The following is a 21,834-nucleotide window of genomic DNA, read 5'->3' on the forward strand; positions in this document are numbered from 1 at the left end:
GAGACATCATGTGGCCGCTCACGGCAAAACTATAGAGACACAAGTCTAACCGCACTAGTCACTGTGTACAGTGCCTGGGGAAACAGAACACGCATGTATACGCACGCATGCACGCACATGCACACACGCGCACAGACACAGAAAGATGATCAACATCTCCTTTTTCTGTTTTCATTATGAACAAACAAAAAAACATTAATTAGGCTGCAACAAAGTCTGCTTCACCATGCTGCAGCTTTTAGTTTGGCCACTGGCCATGGAGAACTGCGAGCTCTTAAGAGGAATACGTACATCAGGCTGGTGTGGTCAAACACGAGTGTGCACACTGGCGACAGCATGACGTTCTGATAAGTAACCTTTAAACACAACATTTTGTAATTACGCATTTGCACACACACACACACACACACACACACACACACACACAACAGCTCAACAGCTATAGCAAATATGATAAATAAAAAATAGTAGTGAAAAGCTTATTATCTAAAACATAAAATGACAGGGAAACACATTTCCCTGTCAGACCCTAAATACATCCAGAGCACTTAAGACTTCCACCGTCGGGATTCAAACTAGGTATTAAAACCCTGATGCCAGGTTGCTACATTCATAGCAAGTTTTGCCACTTTATGATATATCACCTTTATGATATGTCACTGTCCCTAAACAACCTAGATCCCAGATCATGTGACTATAAAATTCATTGATCATCTGTGTAAAAAACAAAGGAACCCATCTTCAACCCACACAACACAGCAGGGCAAAGACCGGTCAGTGACCAGAAAGTGTCATAAACTACACAATATGACTTTACATGGCACATTTATGCGGACACATGCTTCCATGATTTCTGACAGATGATCAGTCAGGGGCAGCTCATAATCATAACTTCATGACAAGATTTTCTTTTTCTTTCTGTCCATTGCAGACCAGTCTAAATAATTGTCCATCCTCTTCATACACCGTACAGTATTCCTTAGGACTATAAGAAAATATTGGTAATATGAAAGTATCATGATAGGTTTTGCAATACTGTACTAATTCTTTCAAACACAGTATCAATTTTTAATGAACAGTTTATAAAGATTAGTGGCAGACAGTGGTTTATTTTGTGCTGTGTACATAGCAGTCTGCCCAGTCTTCAGATCCCACTGTTCTGATTGCAGAAAGCATTTTTTTACTTTGATTTTATGCATATGATGGTGTGTTGAATTAAAAATATATATACATAATCAAAAAAAAACAAACAAACAAACAAAAAAAAAAACCCACCCACAATATATCGTCTTGCTCACAGCATCACAGATGTGCAACTCCTGTATTACCAGGTTCTTGCCAATACACAGCCCAAGTATTTTGGTCTCTTTCTTAGTGCTGAATATCCAACACTGTAGGCCGTACCTTAGGACTTACCAAAAAACCTGCAAAAGTGAACATTTTCCTTGATCTGACGTCACTGAACTCACACTCCAACTAGCTTGCAAGGCCTCTGCTTACAGCTGCTATAGCAAAGTGATAGAAATGCCATGGATAGTTTCTGCCGAGAAACACTTGTTGCATAGCAACCCCCCTGAGCGGCCAGGAGAAGCTGAGTAACCAGAGCTTTCGGACTGAGGAGGAGGTGATATGACCTTAAGATCCTGCCGTTCTAACCAAACAGCAAAGGAGATCTTCCAAGAAGAGGACGCTTTACTGGAAAACCTGCTGAACACACAAGTAGAGCTCTTGACCAGATAACAGGAGCAACAAGGACTCCCTAATGACGATGAACAGTACACACCCATGTGAAAAATACAAAAACAAAGCCCTCAAAACAACAGCATTACTGCTTTCTAACAGTAACCACCATGCTACAGGACAGCCAAAAGTGGATTACCTTGATATAAGTGGACGTTTATTTAGAGCCTTCATGCTTGTTGCAACTGTGAAAATAAATGACAGCGATACCGAAAGTAAACCCAGCCCGTAAACGTGCTCGTACAGAGAGAGAGAGATTTGGTGTGGCGACCAGACTGACTGGTATTGAACTAACACTGTATTCCTATGGTCTAGTGCTTTAATTAAACCACCGTTTCTATTTGAGCAACACCCAAAAGGCATCCCCTCCCCACCCCAAGACATATTCATATTCAGAAAATATTGGTATTAATTATGTTTGGCTGTTGTCACAGACCCCACCCTCTCTCTCAAGGGACAATGTGCAATAAAGCACCAAAGACTGAAGAGGCTCTTTTTCTTGTTGGAAAAGCATCAGGTATTATCTGCCGTTCGGCCTGTTGAGTCTGCTCAATGGCATTCCTGTAAGGGCCGCTAAGTGCTCTACATATTTCTAAACATGACACTCCTTCCTGTGGGAGTGAGTTAGTGAAATGCTTGTGTCATCTTCATTCATTTCTCTTCCTCATGCCTAGAGTTGCAGAACGCAGTGCATTGTGTGGATTCCAGTTATGCGACGTATTCCAAGCACAGGAGAGATGCACGTTTCTGTGAAACTGGGCCAGCAGGAGGTTTGCTGAGCGTGCACCGGGGTGAAGTATAAGCTGCTTAGAGAGAGCCACTGCTATCACGATGGCTCAGAGTTGAAAAAGAATGGATAAAGAATGGATGAAGAAAGGATAAGGAAGAAAGAAAAGCCCTCATGTTCTCAAATAATTCTGCTGTTTTCGCCCCCGCCCTTCGAGTCCCCTTCAAAGAGAACTGTTCTAATGCGACAGACGAAAAGGGATTCGAGCTAATTTGGTCTTCAAAGACTGAGGACACTCAGCACCGGCTTTGCTCGGGCGACTGGGAGACACCAGTACGAAAAAACGTCCCTAAAACGCAGAACAGGCTATAAGAATTCAATGGCTTGATCAGCACAGCTACTGAATCGCATGTACAGCACACAGCTTTCACAGATGTTCTTTCACTCTTCAAGCAACCTTTTGGGCCAGTGTAGTGTCTTTCTGAGTTGTGAGTGAGCCAAGTTTGTGCTGGGTCCTCTGCCACTATACCTGAGGCTAGCAGCATGATGTTATGACAGAGGGCTGCTGCTGCTGCTACCGCTGCTGTTCGTCTACACTATCTGACTGCAAAGGGAGACTTCCTGAGTTAATCGGTAATGAGAGAGCACTTTAGCCCACTTTAGAGCCAAAGCACAGGGGTACTTTACTTCGGTCATCAACTCACACATACATGCTCGCAGATACACAGCAACCGCTGACTGATCATGCCGAGAACTGAGCTGTAAGCAATAGATAAAAGGCATAACTCCTTTTCTTATTGAAATATCAGTTGTAAACATTGTGTGAGTTTGGGTGGATAGTTATAATTGAGGCTAAATGCCATAAATGTAAATGTAAATAATTGAGGCTGAATTAATAAGAAAAAATTTAAATGTGATGGATACAAAGTGACAAAACATTAGGTATTCTAGACCAAGTGTTCAAAAAGTATTGACCCAGCACACACAGTAGGCTAGGAGACCAGGTTTACCTGCTTCTGCAGTAGCAAACAGACAATGTCATCTCAAAGATCTTATTTTCATGTCAAAATCTCATAATTTGCTTTTGCTCAGTGTTATTTAGGTATACCATGTGAAAGTGGCAGCTGTGCTTTATATTGTATGAACATGTCATGATGAATTGACCAATAAAAAGGGACTAAAGTCTCTTTATAATAAAGTTAAGCACATTTTTAGGCCCTTTCTTCAGCAAAGTTACAATAAAGTTCGGACGTATTAGTTTGTATTACAACAGGACAAAATGCTTTACCCCAAGGTAATCCAGTACATCTAATGACTCAGTCAGTCTCTTGAACCTAAAGTCCATTCCCGAAACCAGCATGCCAGGAGATTAAAACAAACAAACAAACAAAAACAAACAAAAATAACCATCAGTTGAACCCACCTGATACATTACAGCAACAACACTTCGATATAATCCAACTACAGCATGAACAAATGCATCTCCCACTCTTCATGCTTCCTCAGGGGCTCATGGCTTGGCAAAAAAAGAGAGACAGAAGGACAGAATGGAGGGAGACCGAGATGGAAAAGAAGAGTGAGAGAACGAGTGAGCACAGGCGAGAGATTCCCGCTTCGCACTGACAGCAGTGTAATCACCGAGTTACTGCTCCAAGTTCACTCTGCACTCTTCCACAACAGGGAGGAGAAGGAGGAGGGGCAACACACACACATACTCTCTCTTTCTCCCACACACACAGAAGATACTGCTTCATTGCCACACACACTCACACACGCACACACATTGGATTATACAGACAGAGATTCAAGTTACATTCTTGCCCATGACAAAGGCTCTACTGAGGGCTCCAGACTTGGCGATCTAAAGAGCCTACTCCAAACTCTTACGGGTCAACAGAGCAGCCAGTGGCGCGCCTCTGGGTTTCGGCTGCCTGAACTCCTGAGTCTGAAAGGAAAGTACAATATGGGGACATTATGAAGTCTTCAATAGAACAGGGGTCCCCAGTCTTATCCTTAAAGGCCCCGTGTGGTTGTAATTTCTAAATCCGACCAAGCAGAAGCTCATCAGATTAGATGTATGAAAACTGAGACCATTTAAATCAGGTGCACTTGATTGTGGTCCTGATATAGCATAAAACAAATTTCAGGAGTTCTCCAGGGCATTTCCCATGACACATGATTACCGGACATACTATTCAACACTTATTACCATATGCAAATATTTTCCGTCAGCTGAAGATCACTTTTTATACACTGTTAAAAATAAAGGTCCTACAAATGGTTCTCTGAGCGATGCCACAGAAGAACCACTTTTGTAAAAGAACCATGTTTCTAATAGAAATCTATGAAAGTGAAGAATCCTTTAAAAGATCTAAGCGACCATAACATGATGTAAAAGTTCTCCACCAATTTATAGGTTTCTCACACATCTCTTATACAAACATGATTCTTTATGGAACCTTAATGAGTTTTTCTATAGCATTGCTCTTTACAAACTTCAATAAATAGGGCATCAGTAGCAAAAGTATGCAATCTCCATGGCTCAATAGTTAAACATTTCCAGAATCTCACTAACTTTTCCAGAACACTATTAGCATTTTCCCAGGTGTTTCCATGACTAGAAAAAAACAAGTCTCTAAACGAACAGGTTTCACAGATTTTCCATAACATGTGGGAACCCTGGGCTGGGCCCTCAAGCCAGCCACAAAAGTGGTTCAATTGTTTGATTTCAACTCTAAATGAAGCATACCGTCTTCTCATTTCTTCTAGCAGAAAACAAGATTGACACATGTTTGCGTAAACCTTCAGAAATGAAAAAACTTCATTCACTCTAAAACAAAACAAAAAACCTACATGTCTGAAATTCCTGTGAAGATGACTATATGGTAAACGTGCTTGTGACACGAGAAGATCAGGAATGACAAGACCGAACAATAGCTTTTCAGATCATTTACCTATGCTTAGGCCACCACAAACCCTTCAGTGTTTTTTAATGAAGAGTTTCTAATTTCAAAAGTAAAAGTACCCAAAGATGAATGGAAATCAGCCAGTGTCCAGCTGGACATGCTCAAAACTACCATGTAGCCTAGATCATTTACACAAAAATCCAGCACTCCTCAGCAAGTGCACTGCACTGGCCTAGATAAGAACACACACACACATTCACACAAACACAAACAGAAGGTAAACTGCCATGGGCTACAGAGAAGAACTTCCAATTAGGCCATTTCTCAGTGAGCATATCTCCACTCCAGCGGCTGAAAAGCAGTTTACCAAAGTTTATTGAAATCAAACTATGAGAGAACCATGTTTTTAAAAGAGATCTGTGAGTGTCATTATTTTTACCCAGGTTTCTTCCCCAATTATAGATAATAGCTAATTACCCAACCCGCTCGTTAGTACTCCCCCCACCAATCACATGATGCTGACGACACTGGGAAGGTGAGGACCGACACATGCCTCATTCGATATATGCGCAACTAGCCGCTGATGCAAAGTCACCAGCTCTGATGCATCAGCTAGTAGACATCTGTGCTGGCCAGTATAACACTAAAAAAGAGGCCCATGTGAAGAGAGCAAGGTGCTCTTTCAGGCTCCAGATGTAGATTGCAGGTAGAAAAACCTAGAATTTGAACCAACAATCGTCAGGTCACAGTGGCACTGCCTTAGCCCACTGGACCACTCTGAGCCAATGAAGAAGCAACTCTTGATGTAAAGGTTCTTTACCATCTTTATCAAGGTTCTTCAGATTCACAGACCTCTTAAGCAACAATGCTTTTTCAGGGAATCAAAAGCGGTCCTTCAATGGCATCACTCAAAGGTCACAATGCCTAATACCAAGCGCCAAGTAGAGGGGTATAAAGCCTTCCAGTACCGGGCTGTGGAACAGTTCATTTTGAAGCACTGGGATGAGTTGGGGGTTCTGAAGGAATCGCCCAATATCCTACCTGATGTCTTTGATGCATTTAAAACTGCAAATGCATCAATCAGATCTTCCCAGCACAATATTCCAACATCTAGAGCAAAGCCTTCCCAAAACATTAGAGACAGTCACTGCTAAGTGAGGACAAATTCAAACACCCTTGATTTCAGAAGGTCTACAAACCTTTAGACATCTAGTGTTGTTTCGAGCATAAATCAGGCCTAGGTGCTACCACACTCGCTATCTGCTAGGAGACACAATAGAGGAGACAGAACTGGACAGCAGATCGTAAAGATGGAAAAAGTTTGTAAGGGTTGTGCCGTGGCAAACACATTCAGCTTGAATTTACAACCATGTTCCAGGACATATCCGGAACTGCACAATACACACAGCATTTCCACTGCAAAGCAGGGTATTTGGGAGCACTGTTGTAATTTCCATATTGGATAGTGGAGCCTGGTGTGTTGTGGTAAGCGGTGCTTTGCATTTGGCTGAGGAAAGATAACATGTGCTGTGCCCGAGGGAAAGACGCCTGAACGTGGATGGTGAGTTGCTTAGGGAAATGAGATTATTCCTAAAATAAACAGGCACATAAAACTGCACAGCACAGACTGTCTTACGTGCCTAATGTCACACTGCAGCAAAAGAACTGGATATTAAGGAAGCAAAAGGACTTGGAGAACAGTAGGTGTTTCTTTTAAAGGTAAGCATATCATACATTTGAAGATAGCATTATAATTAGATTACCATAATTGCTGCGAGTAGACGACACACTATAATCTAACGGTGAGGGAATTCTGATCTGCTGCTCAGTGAGCACTCTGAGATCAGGTTTACAAGGCCAGCACTGAGGGCAGCATTGGGCTCAGTTTAAGAGACCACAACATAAAAAAGGATGTTGAAAACTTCAATTATGTCTACGAAGCATTTCACCAAGAGACGATGTGCTAATTATAACTATGTGCAAATGATGAGTAATAATGACTACAGACATTTTGAACCAGTTTTACTTCTAGAGTGGAAATGACAACTGGCAAGCAAGTTCACAGCGACATTCCTTAAGGACACAAAGAGCCTTTGACCGACTGCACGAGAGATGCTGTTCTTAGAAACAGGGAACCTATAAAAAAGAGGAAGCAGCGCAAAGTGAATACACAGGAGGTGCAGGAACACCCTTTAAAACCCATTATCCGAAATACTCATGTCCTTGATCACGCGTATGATCTCAGATGATGACTGAATGCCTCTTTATCTGCAGGAAAGGTGTATTAAAGTAAAGGATAACACTGGAATTAAAAGGAACATGGCTCTCCCTGATCTGCGGTCATAAGGGTCTAACAGGGCTCTGAAAAAGCTTCTTAACCTTATTTTTCTTTGTGTCGTTTTTAACATTTTCCATGTATGGTGTAAATTAGTCTCTGAAATAGCAGAATCAGACACACTAAGCGGATGTTTTAGGCCCATCCCCACTAAACAGAGGAAACACTGCCCCACAGAGACAGGAAGCTCCCATGCACAATAGACAGACCCTCCCACTCCACGACGCTTCTCAGAGTCACACAATGTGGGAGACCTTAGCTCCTATTGTCTTAAAGCCACTATGAAATCACATGCAGAAATTACTACAGTTCAGAGCTAGGCGATATATATTGTGTGTGCTGGTGTGCTCTTATGCTGCTTTGGTGATATTGATAGGTCTCTATGTTTTAACCATAATATAGGGAAATCCCTGGGGCCATGCTGTTTGTTTTAAGGAGTTTAAATTGATTTCTGTGCACTTTAATGGTATTAATGGCATTTAGGACTTAACCTTTACCTACAGTGTATGGCATCTGCGGAGCAGCATGCTTCAGATAGTTTTTTAAAGAACCGTTCCAAGACATTTCTGGAAATCCATTACATTTCTGGAAATGTGTTTTTCGTTTGATGTAATAATAAAGGAATAACAGATGATGTTTAAAAGTGAAACATAAAATTTCAGTTTGATGCATATGATGATGTTTTTATAATGTTTTCTTAAAATTTTATTAAAAAAAGAAACTTGCCATATTGTAATATATTGAATCGCAATCGAATCGTATTGAATTGGCAGGCAGGTGACGGTGATGAAATGCATTTCATTCACACATTTTAAAGATATTAATGCAAATGTTAATTACATAACATTTAATAAATACATATAATCTGATATAGTGATACCACACTATAGCCAAGTGTGACTTCAGTACCTGAATTAAGGAAAAGCGTCATCTAACTATAAATGTCTACATAATGAGGCACATCTGGAGAACGTAGTGCAAAATAATAAATATAAATAAATAACAAATTATATATATATATATATATATATATATATATATATATATATATATATATATATATATATATATATATATATATATGTCATTTTAGAGTATTTCTACTGCTCCGTTCATCATTGTATGAACAGCAATGTAAGAGACAATGACCAGGTTCAGAATTGATCAAAACCTCAAAAGTGTTTTGGAGTTTAACAGCACTGCTGAATTATATCACATCATAGTTCAAAGCAATGCCTCAATCACTAGAAATGCATCTATTAGTGAACCAGGAGAAGAATGAAAGATAGCACTACTGTTGACTCCATTCAGTTTCACTGCAGACAGACGGGCAGAAGGTTTGTTTGGGGGGGGTCTTAAACGTCATGAAGCTCAAACACAAATGACTGTGCATCATTAAGCCAGTGTGCTCGTCTCTGAGCCAAGCTGAGTGCTCCTGAGAGAGACGTGCTAATGCAGACCTAAAGGTCAAGTGCTCTTCAGAAGTCATGCTCATCCAGCCATGAAAAGTGGACTCTCAAACTAAAAAAGTGAGTTGCTGCCCCCTAAGGGACACATCACTGCTATTCATCCCTGCTTTTCAGAAGCACTGTTGACGTTCAGCTTTGTCTAGAACTGTGAACAGTCTCAATAAAGATTCAGGAATGCACATTCTGTCTGAATTAACTATAAATCAGTAATAAACAATGGCGAAAATCTATACATTGGTCAGTATCATATCATATCAGTGTCATTTCAAAATTCAACTTACTTATTAATTTAATATTTAAAAAGGACTGCTAGCATTTACACTGTGTAACTGATAACGAAGGGGCCAATAGATATGAATCAAAATTGGATGATAAGTATAAACAACATTAGATTCTCATTAGCAGAGGTTTTGGTAATTTAACAATATTCACAAGTTAATGTTCCCTTAGTTTTCCCTCTTTAAACAGTTACAAATAAACAAATGCATCAATGTCTCCATTGAAATAAACCTTTCCTCCAGTTGCTTGGTTAAGGTTGGTTGTCAACACATACTGTTTTTTTTTGTTTGTTTGTTTATTTATTTTCATTTTGGGGATTCTCAGCTGTCTAAAATATGGTAAAATGTACAGGAAATGTAGTGTAATACGGTTTCCCTCATAACCTTTGGCCAGTTAAATTAAATAATTATATCATATGCAACTCTTCATTTTTATAAGATGTAAAAAAACAACAACAACAACAACAACAACATGTGATCAGACTGAGTGGAGGTATGGACTTATCTGTATGGTCTAAAGAATGTCACAAACCACTATCACCACAAGTGAGAAACGTGCCAATCCATCAGTGCCCATCAGCTCATCACAGAACACAACCTCACACACAACCGGTCTCTCTCCCTCTGACTGCTTTAATAGTGTAGAATGTGTTTAATGTAATTTTTAAAGCTGTTTAACCACAGTAGTAAAAATGCTTCTCTCATTTTGTATCAAGTAATTATGATTATAACAAAAAAAGAAAAGAAAATCAGCCTGTGATCAGTAAATATAAGATTTACTGTCTCTACAGGGGGAAACATTTGGACATATAATAGAGAAATAATAGAGATATTAAAAAATATATGAATGTAAACTGTGCCTTTATTATATCATTATTCTTAAAACTAATTCCTCCCTTCTCTTACTCAGCGTAGAAAGCCAGGGTCAAAGCGCATGGTCATCTATGCCACAGGGTTAAAGGCCTCGCTCAAGACCCAACAGTGGCAGCTGCGCAAACCCAGGTATCAAACCCACAACCCTATAATCAATAACCCAGTGCTTTGGCCACTGAACCACTACTTTCCCAGTAAATGTTTTAGAGTTGTCAAATGTGGCTTTATTGACAGCACATTCATCCCATGACGCAATGTAAAGAACACCTGGATAATGATTTCAGCACCGGCACCTGTATTTGATTAGCCGTGCACACATCCCCAAGATCCTCTGGCTGAAAACACAACAAACGCGAGTTTCTGACTAAATGAGGAGGAATGTTCCGTTGGCCACAGCTCTTACCTTTGCCTGCAGGGAAGAAGCAGTCCATCTCCACGCTGCTGCGGGAATGAGAGATGCAGAGTGTCCCGCTGGGCACCAGGCCCTCCTGAGGCGGGCTCTTATCCGTGGTGCGGACCAAACACCATCCTGGACGCTCACTGGGCCTCTCCAGCAGCTCCACGGTCTGACCGGTCTGTACGCTGAGCTCAGACGCACAGCCGGCCACGAAGTCCTGTAGCACCACCGTCAACTCACACCCACCCGAGAGCTGCGGAGAGGGGGAGAAAGAGAGGGAGAGAGTGAGGAAGGCAGATGTGATCATGATGATTAATGAGGAAAGAGAAGAAAAAAAGAAGGAAGACAGAACAATGAGGTCTACTGTCTCTGCAAAGCAGCACCTTTTTATTAAACTGGGTTTTCAAACCCAGACGGAAAAAACATCGAAACATCATATGCCCAGCTGTCTCACACTGCACTGAAGCCACAACCCTGCAAAATGTCCACACAGGCCTGGAACAGCCTACAAAATCTCCAAGACAGACAGACATTTCTGCAAGTTGGATTGGCAACACTGTTAGAAATAAAGTGCTACACAAGGTTATTTGATCGATACTGTAGAAGAACCAGTTTCAGTTTCATAAAGAACCGTTTTTGCAAGATATGTCTGTGTGAAGAGCTCTTTAAAATGTGTAAATGTAAAGGTCCCTTACCAATTTAAAGGTTCTTCACACCCATAGATTTTTGTTAAGAGTTAATTAACACCCATATTTTTCTTTTTTTAAGAGTGTAGATGAAGTCACACAGCTTATTCAATGCCAAATCTGAGGGTTTCCTCTTCCACTTGAAGCTGTATAATATAAGTAATTGACCCTTTATTATTTACTGACCCTGGGCTCTCCCTACAATCATAAAGTGGAATTTTGCTTTAAGCCACTCCTCATGGAGGACACGCTTAGATGCATTTCACTCCCTGATAGAAAAGAAGCAGCACATGGGCTGACGCAGTAGAGTAATACTACAGGATTTTTCACAAATATGACTCAGTAGGTAGTTCTGGTGAGCGTTATCCTGCCCACATCTTTAAAGTAACATGTTGGAGCTAGCAGTACAGCGACGATATGTTATTCTCCTATTACAGCAGTTAGAACACTTAGCTATTAATGACAGAGTTGTGGGTTTGATGCCCAGGCTCTGCAAGCTGCCACTGTTGGGTCCCAATCCCTCTCTATTCTCTGGGAGCTGCAATGATGACTGCTTACCACTCCAGGCATGTGTGCTCACTGTCCACTGTGTGTGTCAGCTTAGTAGTGCTATGTATGTGTGTGTTCACTGCATGGATGGGTTAAAGATAGAGGCCATATTTCATCAATGTCACCAACACAAATGGTGAATATGGTTGTTGGGTCTTGGAGCATCACAATTTTTATTTTTGAAGCTGTTGTGTTGCTTTAACCAATATGGCTTGTTGTTGTTGTTTAAAGCCACATCAGCAGCCGAGGCTATATTTATGGCTAAATCCAGATAATTAGGCATTCGTAATAACAGTCTGCAGCCTACACGGCCATTAAAGTCCAGAAGTAAAGTTGGGATCTTTATTTTAGTGTGATGTGTGTATCTCAAATCAGGTGTTTGTAATTGGTGTGAGGCAAGAATTCCAGTAACTTCACTGGCGGTGTTCTGTTCAGCGTAGGTATCCTGAATGGAGCGCTCCTCAGCCTGAAATCATTGAGAGTGGGGCAATTCAGTAGGATGTGTTTGATCGTCCCAGATGTTCTACATCTTGGTGCTTTGTCTTCCTTAAGATGAAATGAGTGTGCAACACGACTTAACAAAGGCTACATTAAACTGAACTGCTAAGTAATTACATCTGAAGCAACTGCGCTCCTCTCTTTAGAGGAAACATGATCTCAGTTTCTCAGTGAATTTTATCTACTGAGAGCAGATTAAAGTGCTTCTGAATTCTGAAACCCAGGTGGTCAGCTTGTACTTCTTCATGAGGGAGTGTGTTTGACAAACAGCTGGTTTCACTTTCACATGATAACATGGAATAAAAAGGGAAGGTAATCCCATTTTGGAGAATGAATGGAACACACACAGAGAAGCAAAGTTAGAGATCTCTCCTCATGGCTTAAAAGCACCACACAGTGTCCATCTCAAACCCTCTCTCTCTCAAACCAATTACGCATAATCCTCTATATTAAAGTACAAATAGTACAGTAGGTCTCACCAGGTTCATGTGGACTTTAGCATAAGCAATAAAAAAAGCACATGAATGGAACACTGAGGAACTTATGCATGCCAAAAAGCCACAATAGGCTGCTTCAAATGATGTTTTTATTGGCATGCAATAAAGCATGTTGTTCATTCTCCCTGATAGAGCTAGTGTTAAAAAATAGTCCACAGGTGTTTTATAGAGAGGACATGGTGTATTTCTAACAGGGGTGTAAGTACAAGAGTGATGATTCATTTTGATTACATGTCAGAGGACATGATCAATAATAAACTTGTGTATTATTGGTGTGTAATGGAATTTCAAACGTCACTGTGATTCTGTTCAATTTTAACTAGAACAGGCGTTTCAGTGAATCGAGTCAGCTAAGCAAAGACACGATTATATTTTGCGAAATGTAAGATTTTCATCTTCTATTTAACCAATATGGCTTGTTAAGACAGGCTGCATTCATCTTAATTGATGCAACATCGTCATCTGAAGCTGCGCTCGTCTCCATGGAGGAAAAACTCCAAAAAATGAATTTTATAGTAAAGTGTAAAAGCTGGTTGAAATGCTTTTAAAGCATTCTACAGTAATGTTTTATCTGCGAAATCTCCAACAGGGCATGGCTCTTACATACATGCCATTCTAAATATGTGGAGTTCCCTCCTATGCTAAGCTGGGACTACTCGCTGCTCCCCCTGCCCATTGACTACGAAGTTTATTACAGGCTAAGAGCTGAGGGCAGTTAAACTCCCTATGACTCTTTGAAGACTGAATAGAAATCTCTACTCATGATCTGACAGTCAGTTAGCCTGCTGTTAGCTCTACACCACTGAACCACAGAACTCTGTTCAACCTGCAGTCCACAACAGACCGTCCAGAACAGCTGATCTTCACAGTCATCACATAGTAGATATTCTGTTGGTTTTGCACAAAGATTTCCTTTGATTAGGTTAGAGATGTTCTATTAATTGACCAAAAACAAATTACGAATTTGCTACGGAACAAACTGCGGGCTAGTCTAAATTTGACTTGGGGAGAAAGGAAAGACAGGAGGCTTTTGATCAGAGTGTTGCAACAGGGCAAAGTTAATATGCTTTAGGCAAAGATATAAAAACAAAACAACAAAACTCAGAGGAGAAGCTGTTTTCAGTGTGGCATTTAGCAAATTCTTAAGCTCAATATAAAATTCAAAGGCTGACACTGATCTTATGCAGCACCTTGACAATAGCCAAAAGTATTAGGACACGCCTCCTAATCACTGAATTCAGGTGTTTCATTCAGTACACTGCCACAGGTGTATTAAGTTGAGCACCTAGTCATGCAGTCTATGCCTTTACAAACATGAGTGAAAGAATGGGTGATTCAATTGTGAGTGGCATTATTGACAAGTGGAAGCGTTTAGGAACCATAGCCACAAAGTGACAGACCATGTTACCAGGCTTACTAAGTGCTGACTAGCATAGTGCATAAATGTCTCCAACGCTCTGCTGACTCAATTGTTCCAAACCTACTGTTAGAGCTGCGAAGAGGAACCAACTCCACTAATATCTAAGGGTTTAGTGTGGGATGGGACGTAATGTATAGGTGTCCCAATCCTTTTATCCCTATAGAGTCTTACCTCATTATATATACAGTAATTGTGCCCACACGAAATAGGAGTCAGTATTTAGGAGCAGTTTTGCTTGCCACATTTACAACTCTGAAGAGAGGAAGCTCATCCTAGATCAGGACCTATGACAGCATAATATTTCAGATTCAAGTCTGCAATATTAATCTAGTCACAAAGGAGGAAGGGCTGAAGTGCTTCTGAATTCAGAAACCCAAAGGTCAGCTCTTATTCATTCATGCATGAAACAGCTGGTTTCATTTTCACATGATAAAATGAAATAAAAAAAAGAGCCACTCCCATCTCTGAGAATGTATGAAACACACAGAGCGAAAATGGAATAGAAAAAAATTGAGACAATCCCACACATTCACCAGCACTCTCGTTCTCTCTCACACGTTTTGCTACTCTGACGGTTATACGTTTTAGTCATATACTGAAACACATATTCTGTGAGTTCAGCATGCATGACTGTAGTATTTGAAAAGAGAACTCTGAAACCTTGGGTTGATCCAAACCTGTTACAAATCTAGCCTGAAACACTGTGTGATACGACATTGTTAGCTGTGTAGGTCTTCCTGTGCGGTAGTAGTGTGTTTGAGCAGTTGAGCAGAATGATAGTTCACTTTTAGACTCTCATCATTTTAAACCTCAGTAGTTTTCACCTGATACCATAAGGGGGAATTTTCATACCATCCTGTTCCCACTCCGAGCCCTGATTACCAGCTCCTGAAGCAAATACATAAACACACACCCGTCCAAGCCACCTGAACTCTATGAAGAGTTTGGCCTGCCAGCATGTGCTTTTCCCAGCTGTAGAAGCCATTAGAAATCAGACAGACCGTCCACTGTTCCCCCCCCTCCCTCCCTACACACCTGCACTCAGTTTCACAGTGCACATGAAGCCCTTTAACGTTATCTATGTTTATGGGAGAGAGAGGGAGAGAGCAAGAGAGAGGATATTATATGGATATGTGCTGAGAGACAGAAAGCTCATTTTCTCCCACTCATCCAAGTCTTCATATTCATTTTTATAGAAAATATGAATAAAAGGGTTACTGTGTGCGCTATATCACTGTTCTATTTTTTGTTATTATTGATATTACAAATGATAGTTTTAATTATTTAGCCCCAACACTAAAATATGATTATATAATATTTTATAAAATATCACTTAATGTTTCAGTACAACTGGTATAATTCACAAACTGTAATATTCAAACAGGATATTTCCTCATTTGTGAGATGACAGGAATTACAGGTAATCATAATATCAGACGAAAGAATTCCAAGTGTGAAAGACTTGGGCAAAGAAAGCGAGAGCGACTTAGTTCTCTAATTGGTATTTGCCAAAATCCACTAGAGGGAAAAATAAACAGGGTTTACAATGAGAGAAAAGGCCCCTGGAGACAGTTTTGGGAATGATATGAACTGTCATATTAAATGTCTTTATATGGATCATACGGATGTCTTGCAATCTCTACACTGCCTGCAAGACCTGTCTCTCTAAACTGACTAACCTGTTTGGAATCTGAATAGCTAGCTGATCAAACCAGACTGAAGAATACGCTGTTTGTTCAGTCCAAAGTATGGGTGTGCCAAACTGGCTGTTTTATGACCTTGATGAAGAGTAACATCACCACCATAAAAAGGTGTGCTAACAGTCTACTGAACCAGGACTGAGCCAATTGTGTAACAACAATAAATACTACAGGACATGACATCATGTCCACACAGCATGTGCTTCATACGGAGCAGAAAGTGGGACAGGAAGTGTTGTTCAGACACCTTCAGTTACACTCTGATGTGAAACACTAGGCCAGACCTGATTCAATTTCCAGGGAATTATATAAGAGACAAATTACAAAAAAAATAAAATAAAAAAAAATACAGCCACAGTCGCACACAGACTGCAACTGACTCCAAATCAGCATCTGCTCTAACGCTTCTCTACTCCACGTGGCGAAACGGTACAAATCCGAGCTCATTACCAGCTGCCAGCATCTGGATCCTTTTCCAGTTACTGCTGCAGCATCCCAACTGGCTTAAATAAGACAAGTCCCAGCTCCCTACAACCAAGAGAGTATTCTTTACATGTTTAATTGTGAAGGTTATTCTAATTACAAACTACACTGCAACACTTGCAAGCAATAAAATTCAAAAGTAAGATTTCTGCTGCTGGTTTCCTTTTAGCAATAAAAACACTTACAAAAGTATATACTTTTCTGCAAAAGAGCATTCTCACATACGCTTTAGTTTATCAATATAAAAAGTTGTTTTGATATGTTTCCATCTCTACTGATCAGGACAGTTTGTTCATCTTAGAGCTGTTCGGATCCCTACGGTGCAAGATCATGTTAGAAGGTGCAACCTTTTCTGGACACTCTCACACACTCCCACCAACATACAGAATAATGCCTTTTTTTTAAGAGTAGAGGTTAGGTTATTACTTAGACAAACTCTCTACTGATAACTTTAACTTTAGAAGACACACTGACTGTACTTTGGACATATAGTAAATAAGAGCATCAAGGCCAATACATATGCTACATAAAAATACAGCCACGGTCACACACAGATCAGAGAGGCACAAGCTCTTTTAGAGACTCCAGGGCAGCATCTGCTCTAATAATCCTCTACTCCACATGGTGAAATGGTAAGGAACCTAGCTCACTCCCAGATGCCAACGTCTGGATCATTTTCCAGTCTCTTCTGCAGCATCCCGACCATCTTAAATAAGACACCACCTCACACTCCACAACCAAGAGCATCTCACAATCCCATTTAATCCCAATATTCAGTTTAAGATTAATATTAATATTAAGTTTACAGAGGTTATTCACAAATGATTGGTGAGCAGACCTCTGAACATACAGTGTATCGCCTCCAAACATGACAGTCTATGTTTTTTTCAGTCTATGTTTTTAATGACTTTTTTGGTTTCTGAGCAAGGCTCTTGCAGGTGAGCCTTAAGACCCTATAGAAAAACACCTGAGCTAAAGTTTCAGTCAAAGTTCTTAGTCAATACTTGCTAAGCTGCAAAGGCAACATGTCCTCTTTTCAGACTGTTCCAGACATGTGTTTGTGTGTATGTGGGGATGTCTGTGTTTCTGCCTGAGTAATGATAGGCTGAAAGACCAAAACAGGGAACAGTGACTGCTGGTAGAGATGAGCTTGCAGCTAAAACGGTGCTTTTTCCTAAAGGACAAAAAGAGAGCGAGAGCTTAGCTGGAGATAAACCCAGCCCAGCACTGAAATACCCACCAATTCACCACTTACTGACTGCCTTCATGGATGGCTTGACTTTTCATCTTACTCGTCCAGGCCAAGCCAAAAGTTACTTAAAATCATTGGGAATCATATCATCAGACTACCATCACTTCACACTATAGGTGGTTTTTAGAAGGGTCACAGAGGTGATCTAACTGGACAGCACAGAGCTGTGGCCGGTGCGCACAGGTTTGCAGTTTTGTGACTGATATTTTTTCCCCCCTCTCTCTCTCCCCATCTGCATGCTGGAGTATCAGGTCTCGCCACTGAGGGGGAGGAAGGACATGTTGCTAGGTGATTTTTTTTGTGTGTGTGTGTGTGTGTGTCAGATGTACAAAATCCCACCTCGGAAAAGGACACGCGCATCAGATGACACTGGGTTTGTGCAGTTTGTGGAGCAGAGGCTTTGGAGAGGTTTTGCTATTTTGCTTTTTTACCCCACTTAAGCCCTGGTGCAGCTTAAAGAGTGGGCAGCCACAGGGGCACATTGGCACAAAGTGGGCTAGACTGAAACTAACCACTGACAACATTTAGAGACAATCAGGGTGACTTGAATGCATAGCCCTAGTAATTTTTTTTTTTTCAAGCTGCAACTTTTCTGGCACATAAAGTTACTCAAGAAATCAATAGAAATAGTAGAACTGAAGGACCTTTATTATATAAAAAAAGGTGCTAATGGACATTTTGCTACCTAGACTGCTGATCTAGCATAACCTACAGTACACAATCCTCAGTGTGACCTCATTTCTGTTAGGGCAAGCCATGCCAGTCCAAACACTCCTTATCGCTGTGAAACTCTGTGGGAGAGAAAATCAGCATATACATTTTTTTTATATACATGGATTTTACACCTCGGTAAAACACTTGACCACAGCAAACCTCTCAGTCAGCCTGATACACCCTGAGGAAAAGAGCGAGAGCATATCTAGAACAGGAATGATAGACTGCTACTGTGTTTTTGAGAGCAAACTCTTCACTTATCTCCTTCACTGCGTGCTCTAATAGCCTGCTTCCTGCCCCCTTCCTTTACAGCTCATACCGAACTGAAAGCACACAAACACACAGCATCTATCCCAATGTCTCACAGTGAGCATACATGTCATGAGCAAAATGAACAGCTGATGCACAGATGTTGGCCTAATGCCCAAGTAATCGTTTTCCATTACTGTCAAAAGCACATGACTTGACACTAAACCTCTATAGGTCACTATAACGACTTTTAACAGCATGTGGTTCACTTTGGAAAATAAGACAAGGCACTCGTAGGTAGTAACGAGTCAGCCCTTAAAGAAATATGTCCCTAACCCACCAGCTTTACGGCTTCATCCACTACAGATAAGCAACATCTGCCTCTGCACCTTGGCCATTCTCACACTCTATCTGGCAGACTGTCAGCAACTACAGCGCAGTCATAACACCAGACACTTTCCTAGCTATGAACTTTCTTCAACGTGGCTCCTTTCAACAGCACAAAGCAAACGAGAAAGCGAGAGAACTTAAAATGAAGACTTACGCGACTGCTCTCTTTGAAAAGTTTAAAGCTCATCCACTTTGGCATGGTGGCTTGTCTGTCCCTCTGGTCTCTCCCTCCTTCCCTCTATCTGTCACTGAGTTACTGTTTCTCTCCCTGCGTCTCGCTCCCTCTCTCACTCTGGCTCGAGGCTAGTGTGTGATTGGCTGGGACAGGTTGGCTTGCAGGCGGTATAGAGCACGAGTCCTGTCACTGCCGAGTAGGAGGAAGACTGAATCACCTGTAGATTGTGAGCCCTGTTCTTTGGTGTGTGTGCGCACACGAGTGTAACTCAGCCTAGTAAAACACCTCCCCTTCAGCGTCCTCTGTCTGCAAAAGCTACTCATGTGAGTATGTGTGTGTGTCTCTCTCTCTCTCTCTCTCTCTCTCTCTCTCTAACACAGTCTCCAGCTGTGCTCTGATGACAGTAGCACGCGCATGGTCTTGTGACATGCGGATACAGCGGTGATGAGGGGAGAATAGCCGTATTATCTGGCTGGCACTGAAGGCCACAGTAGCGCTGATTTCTGAAGAAGTGTACAGTAACAGGCCAGAACATGGAGCCAGCCATGAAGCAGATCAACAGAAAGAGATCTTATGACACACAGCAGTGTAGCATATTGTCGTTGATGGAGTTTACATGGACTTTATTCCAAGTACTCTCCATTGCGATTGGTCAGTTTAGGATGTATAGTTTACACATAAGGTTTGGAGACATCAACAGTATTAGCCACTTGCTAAGAGTTGGACAACATGGCAAAAACACAATGTTACAATACTTAAAGCTGATATGGACAAAATTATTGCTCATTCATCGTTTCTTCCGAAATCAAGGGTAGTTTATTTTATTTGTTGGAGTAACTGTCTCTACTGTCCAGGGAAGGCTTTCTACTAGATTTTGGAGTATTGCTGTAAGAATTTGATTGCATTCTGCGATGAGAGAGCTAGTGAGGTCAGGATGTTGGATGAACACCACCCCACCTCATCTACAACTCCATCACTCATCCCAAACATATTAGATGGATCACCATCACTTCAAAGATCACACAGTTCCACTGCTCTCCAGAACAATGCTGGGGGGCTTCATACCCCTCCAGCCTAAGCCTGACATTAGGCATGGTGCCAATAGGTTCATGTTTAGCTGCTTCTGAGTCCTATTCTATCAGCAATACTTTACTCTACAGTGACTAGACATATGTGTCAGCAATGGAGGCAAACTAAAGCAGCTGAATGCATTAATTACAAGGGGTGCCCACAAACGTTTGGACATATAGTCTATTTTCACTCTCCATTAATTGCCGTTCATTAGCATAGAGAAGCAATGCACCACCTGGTGATTTCTTCCAGCACTTCACATACTGTGCAACGTCCAAGCAAGACAAAATTTGCTCTCAGTCAATGGTATTCAATCTTATGGCCTCCTAAAAATATGATGAAAATATGATTGAAAACAGACAGCGATGCCACCTGGTAAATGTTTCTCAAGGCCTTGAAAAATGCCATTTTTAAAAATGTTCTAGATACACTGACAAAACCCACAATATGCTTAGCAAAGTCTGTGTTATTAGTTATCCCAACAGAGATATACCTGGCTTACAAGGTGACCACCAATAGTATACATTTATACACTTTTCTTCACTCAATGTCCCAAATGTCCCAAAGGCAACACACAGATGCAATAATAATTTTTGGACAATACATTTCCATCTAGATCTAGGATCCACAGAACCTAGTCAACTGTTCTAAAGTGGAGGTGACAAAAAGAAAATAAGCTGAAAAAATACAGTAGCTCTGTGAACTGCGCAAGCCAAATCCTGCACTGTTGCTCTGTATGTGTACGGCCCAAGACATTTTTTAACACTGACCTCACATTTGTTTTACATTCACACCCCTGGATGTTGCCGTACCCTTTTATTGAATATTGAGAAAGTTGAGAGAGTTGTAAATGGGATAATAATGGGTCATCTGGGATCATACCTGACAAAGTAAGAAAAATATTAATTTGGCAAACATTCAAAGCACAGCAGAGTGCAAGCTTTGTAATATAGGTTTACGAGTACTGTATACTGTATATATCCAATTGTTTGTAGAGATCTGCTTTAGCAATTGAATTATTAGTGTCAGGTGAATTAGTAAAAGGGGTGAATTAGTACTTTGACATATGCAGGGTGTTTTACATTGCTTAGCAAGCTGTATGCTGCAAGCACTTTACTCTGCTCGTCTCTACGTGACCGGTCTCTTATTATCTTCAACAGAGCAGAAAGAAATCATTCAATTGTGAGTAACCTACACAGCCAGTTATACAGAGAAGAAACTCACACAGAGCAGAAAAGGTATGGACTCTGCTCCTCTACAGCCAAATGTCCTTAAGTAACACCAGTTCAAACAGGGAGATGGTGACGGGGGAAGAAAAAAAAAAGACAAGCCAGACGTCAATACAAAAAGTGAGTAAAACAGTACACACTTATGGTTATTTCCAATTTTATGTTTTTCATGTGCCATGAAATAAAATAAAAACGC

General features: G+C 40.9%; 1 protein-coding gene across 7 annotated transcripts in view; it reads right to left on the reverse strand.

The window, feature by feature from the left end:
• The window catches only part of kalrna (kalirin RhoGEF kinase a), a 210,387-nt gene that overhangs the window by 25,374 nt on the left and 163,179 nt on the right, over positions 1 to 21,834 (reverse strand). For 4 of the 7 annotated variants that reach the window (XM_072685874.1, XM_072685875.1, XM_072685873.1 and 1 more), the window contains exon 34: positions 10,732 to 10,978. In XM_072685874.1, the coding sequence (XP_072541975.1) occupies positions 10,732 to 10,978 (247 nt within the window). Of the gene's footprint in view, positions 1 to 3,890; positions 4,074 to 10,731; positions 10,979 to 19,317; positions 19,569 to 21,834 lie in introns of those variants that run through there. The other 3 variants (XM_072685879.1, XM_072685878.1, XM_072685877.1) reach the window with 2 other exon arrangements.

This window comes from Salminus brasiliensis, chromosome 8 (assembly GCF_030463535.1).
Source record: "Salminus brasiliensis chromosome 8, fSalBra1.hap2, whole genome shotgun sequence".
NCBI classification, from domain to species: Eukaryota; Metazoa; Chordata; class Actinopteri; order Characiformes; family Bryconidae; genus Salminus; species Salminus brasiliensis.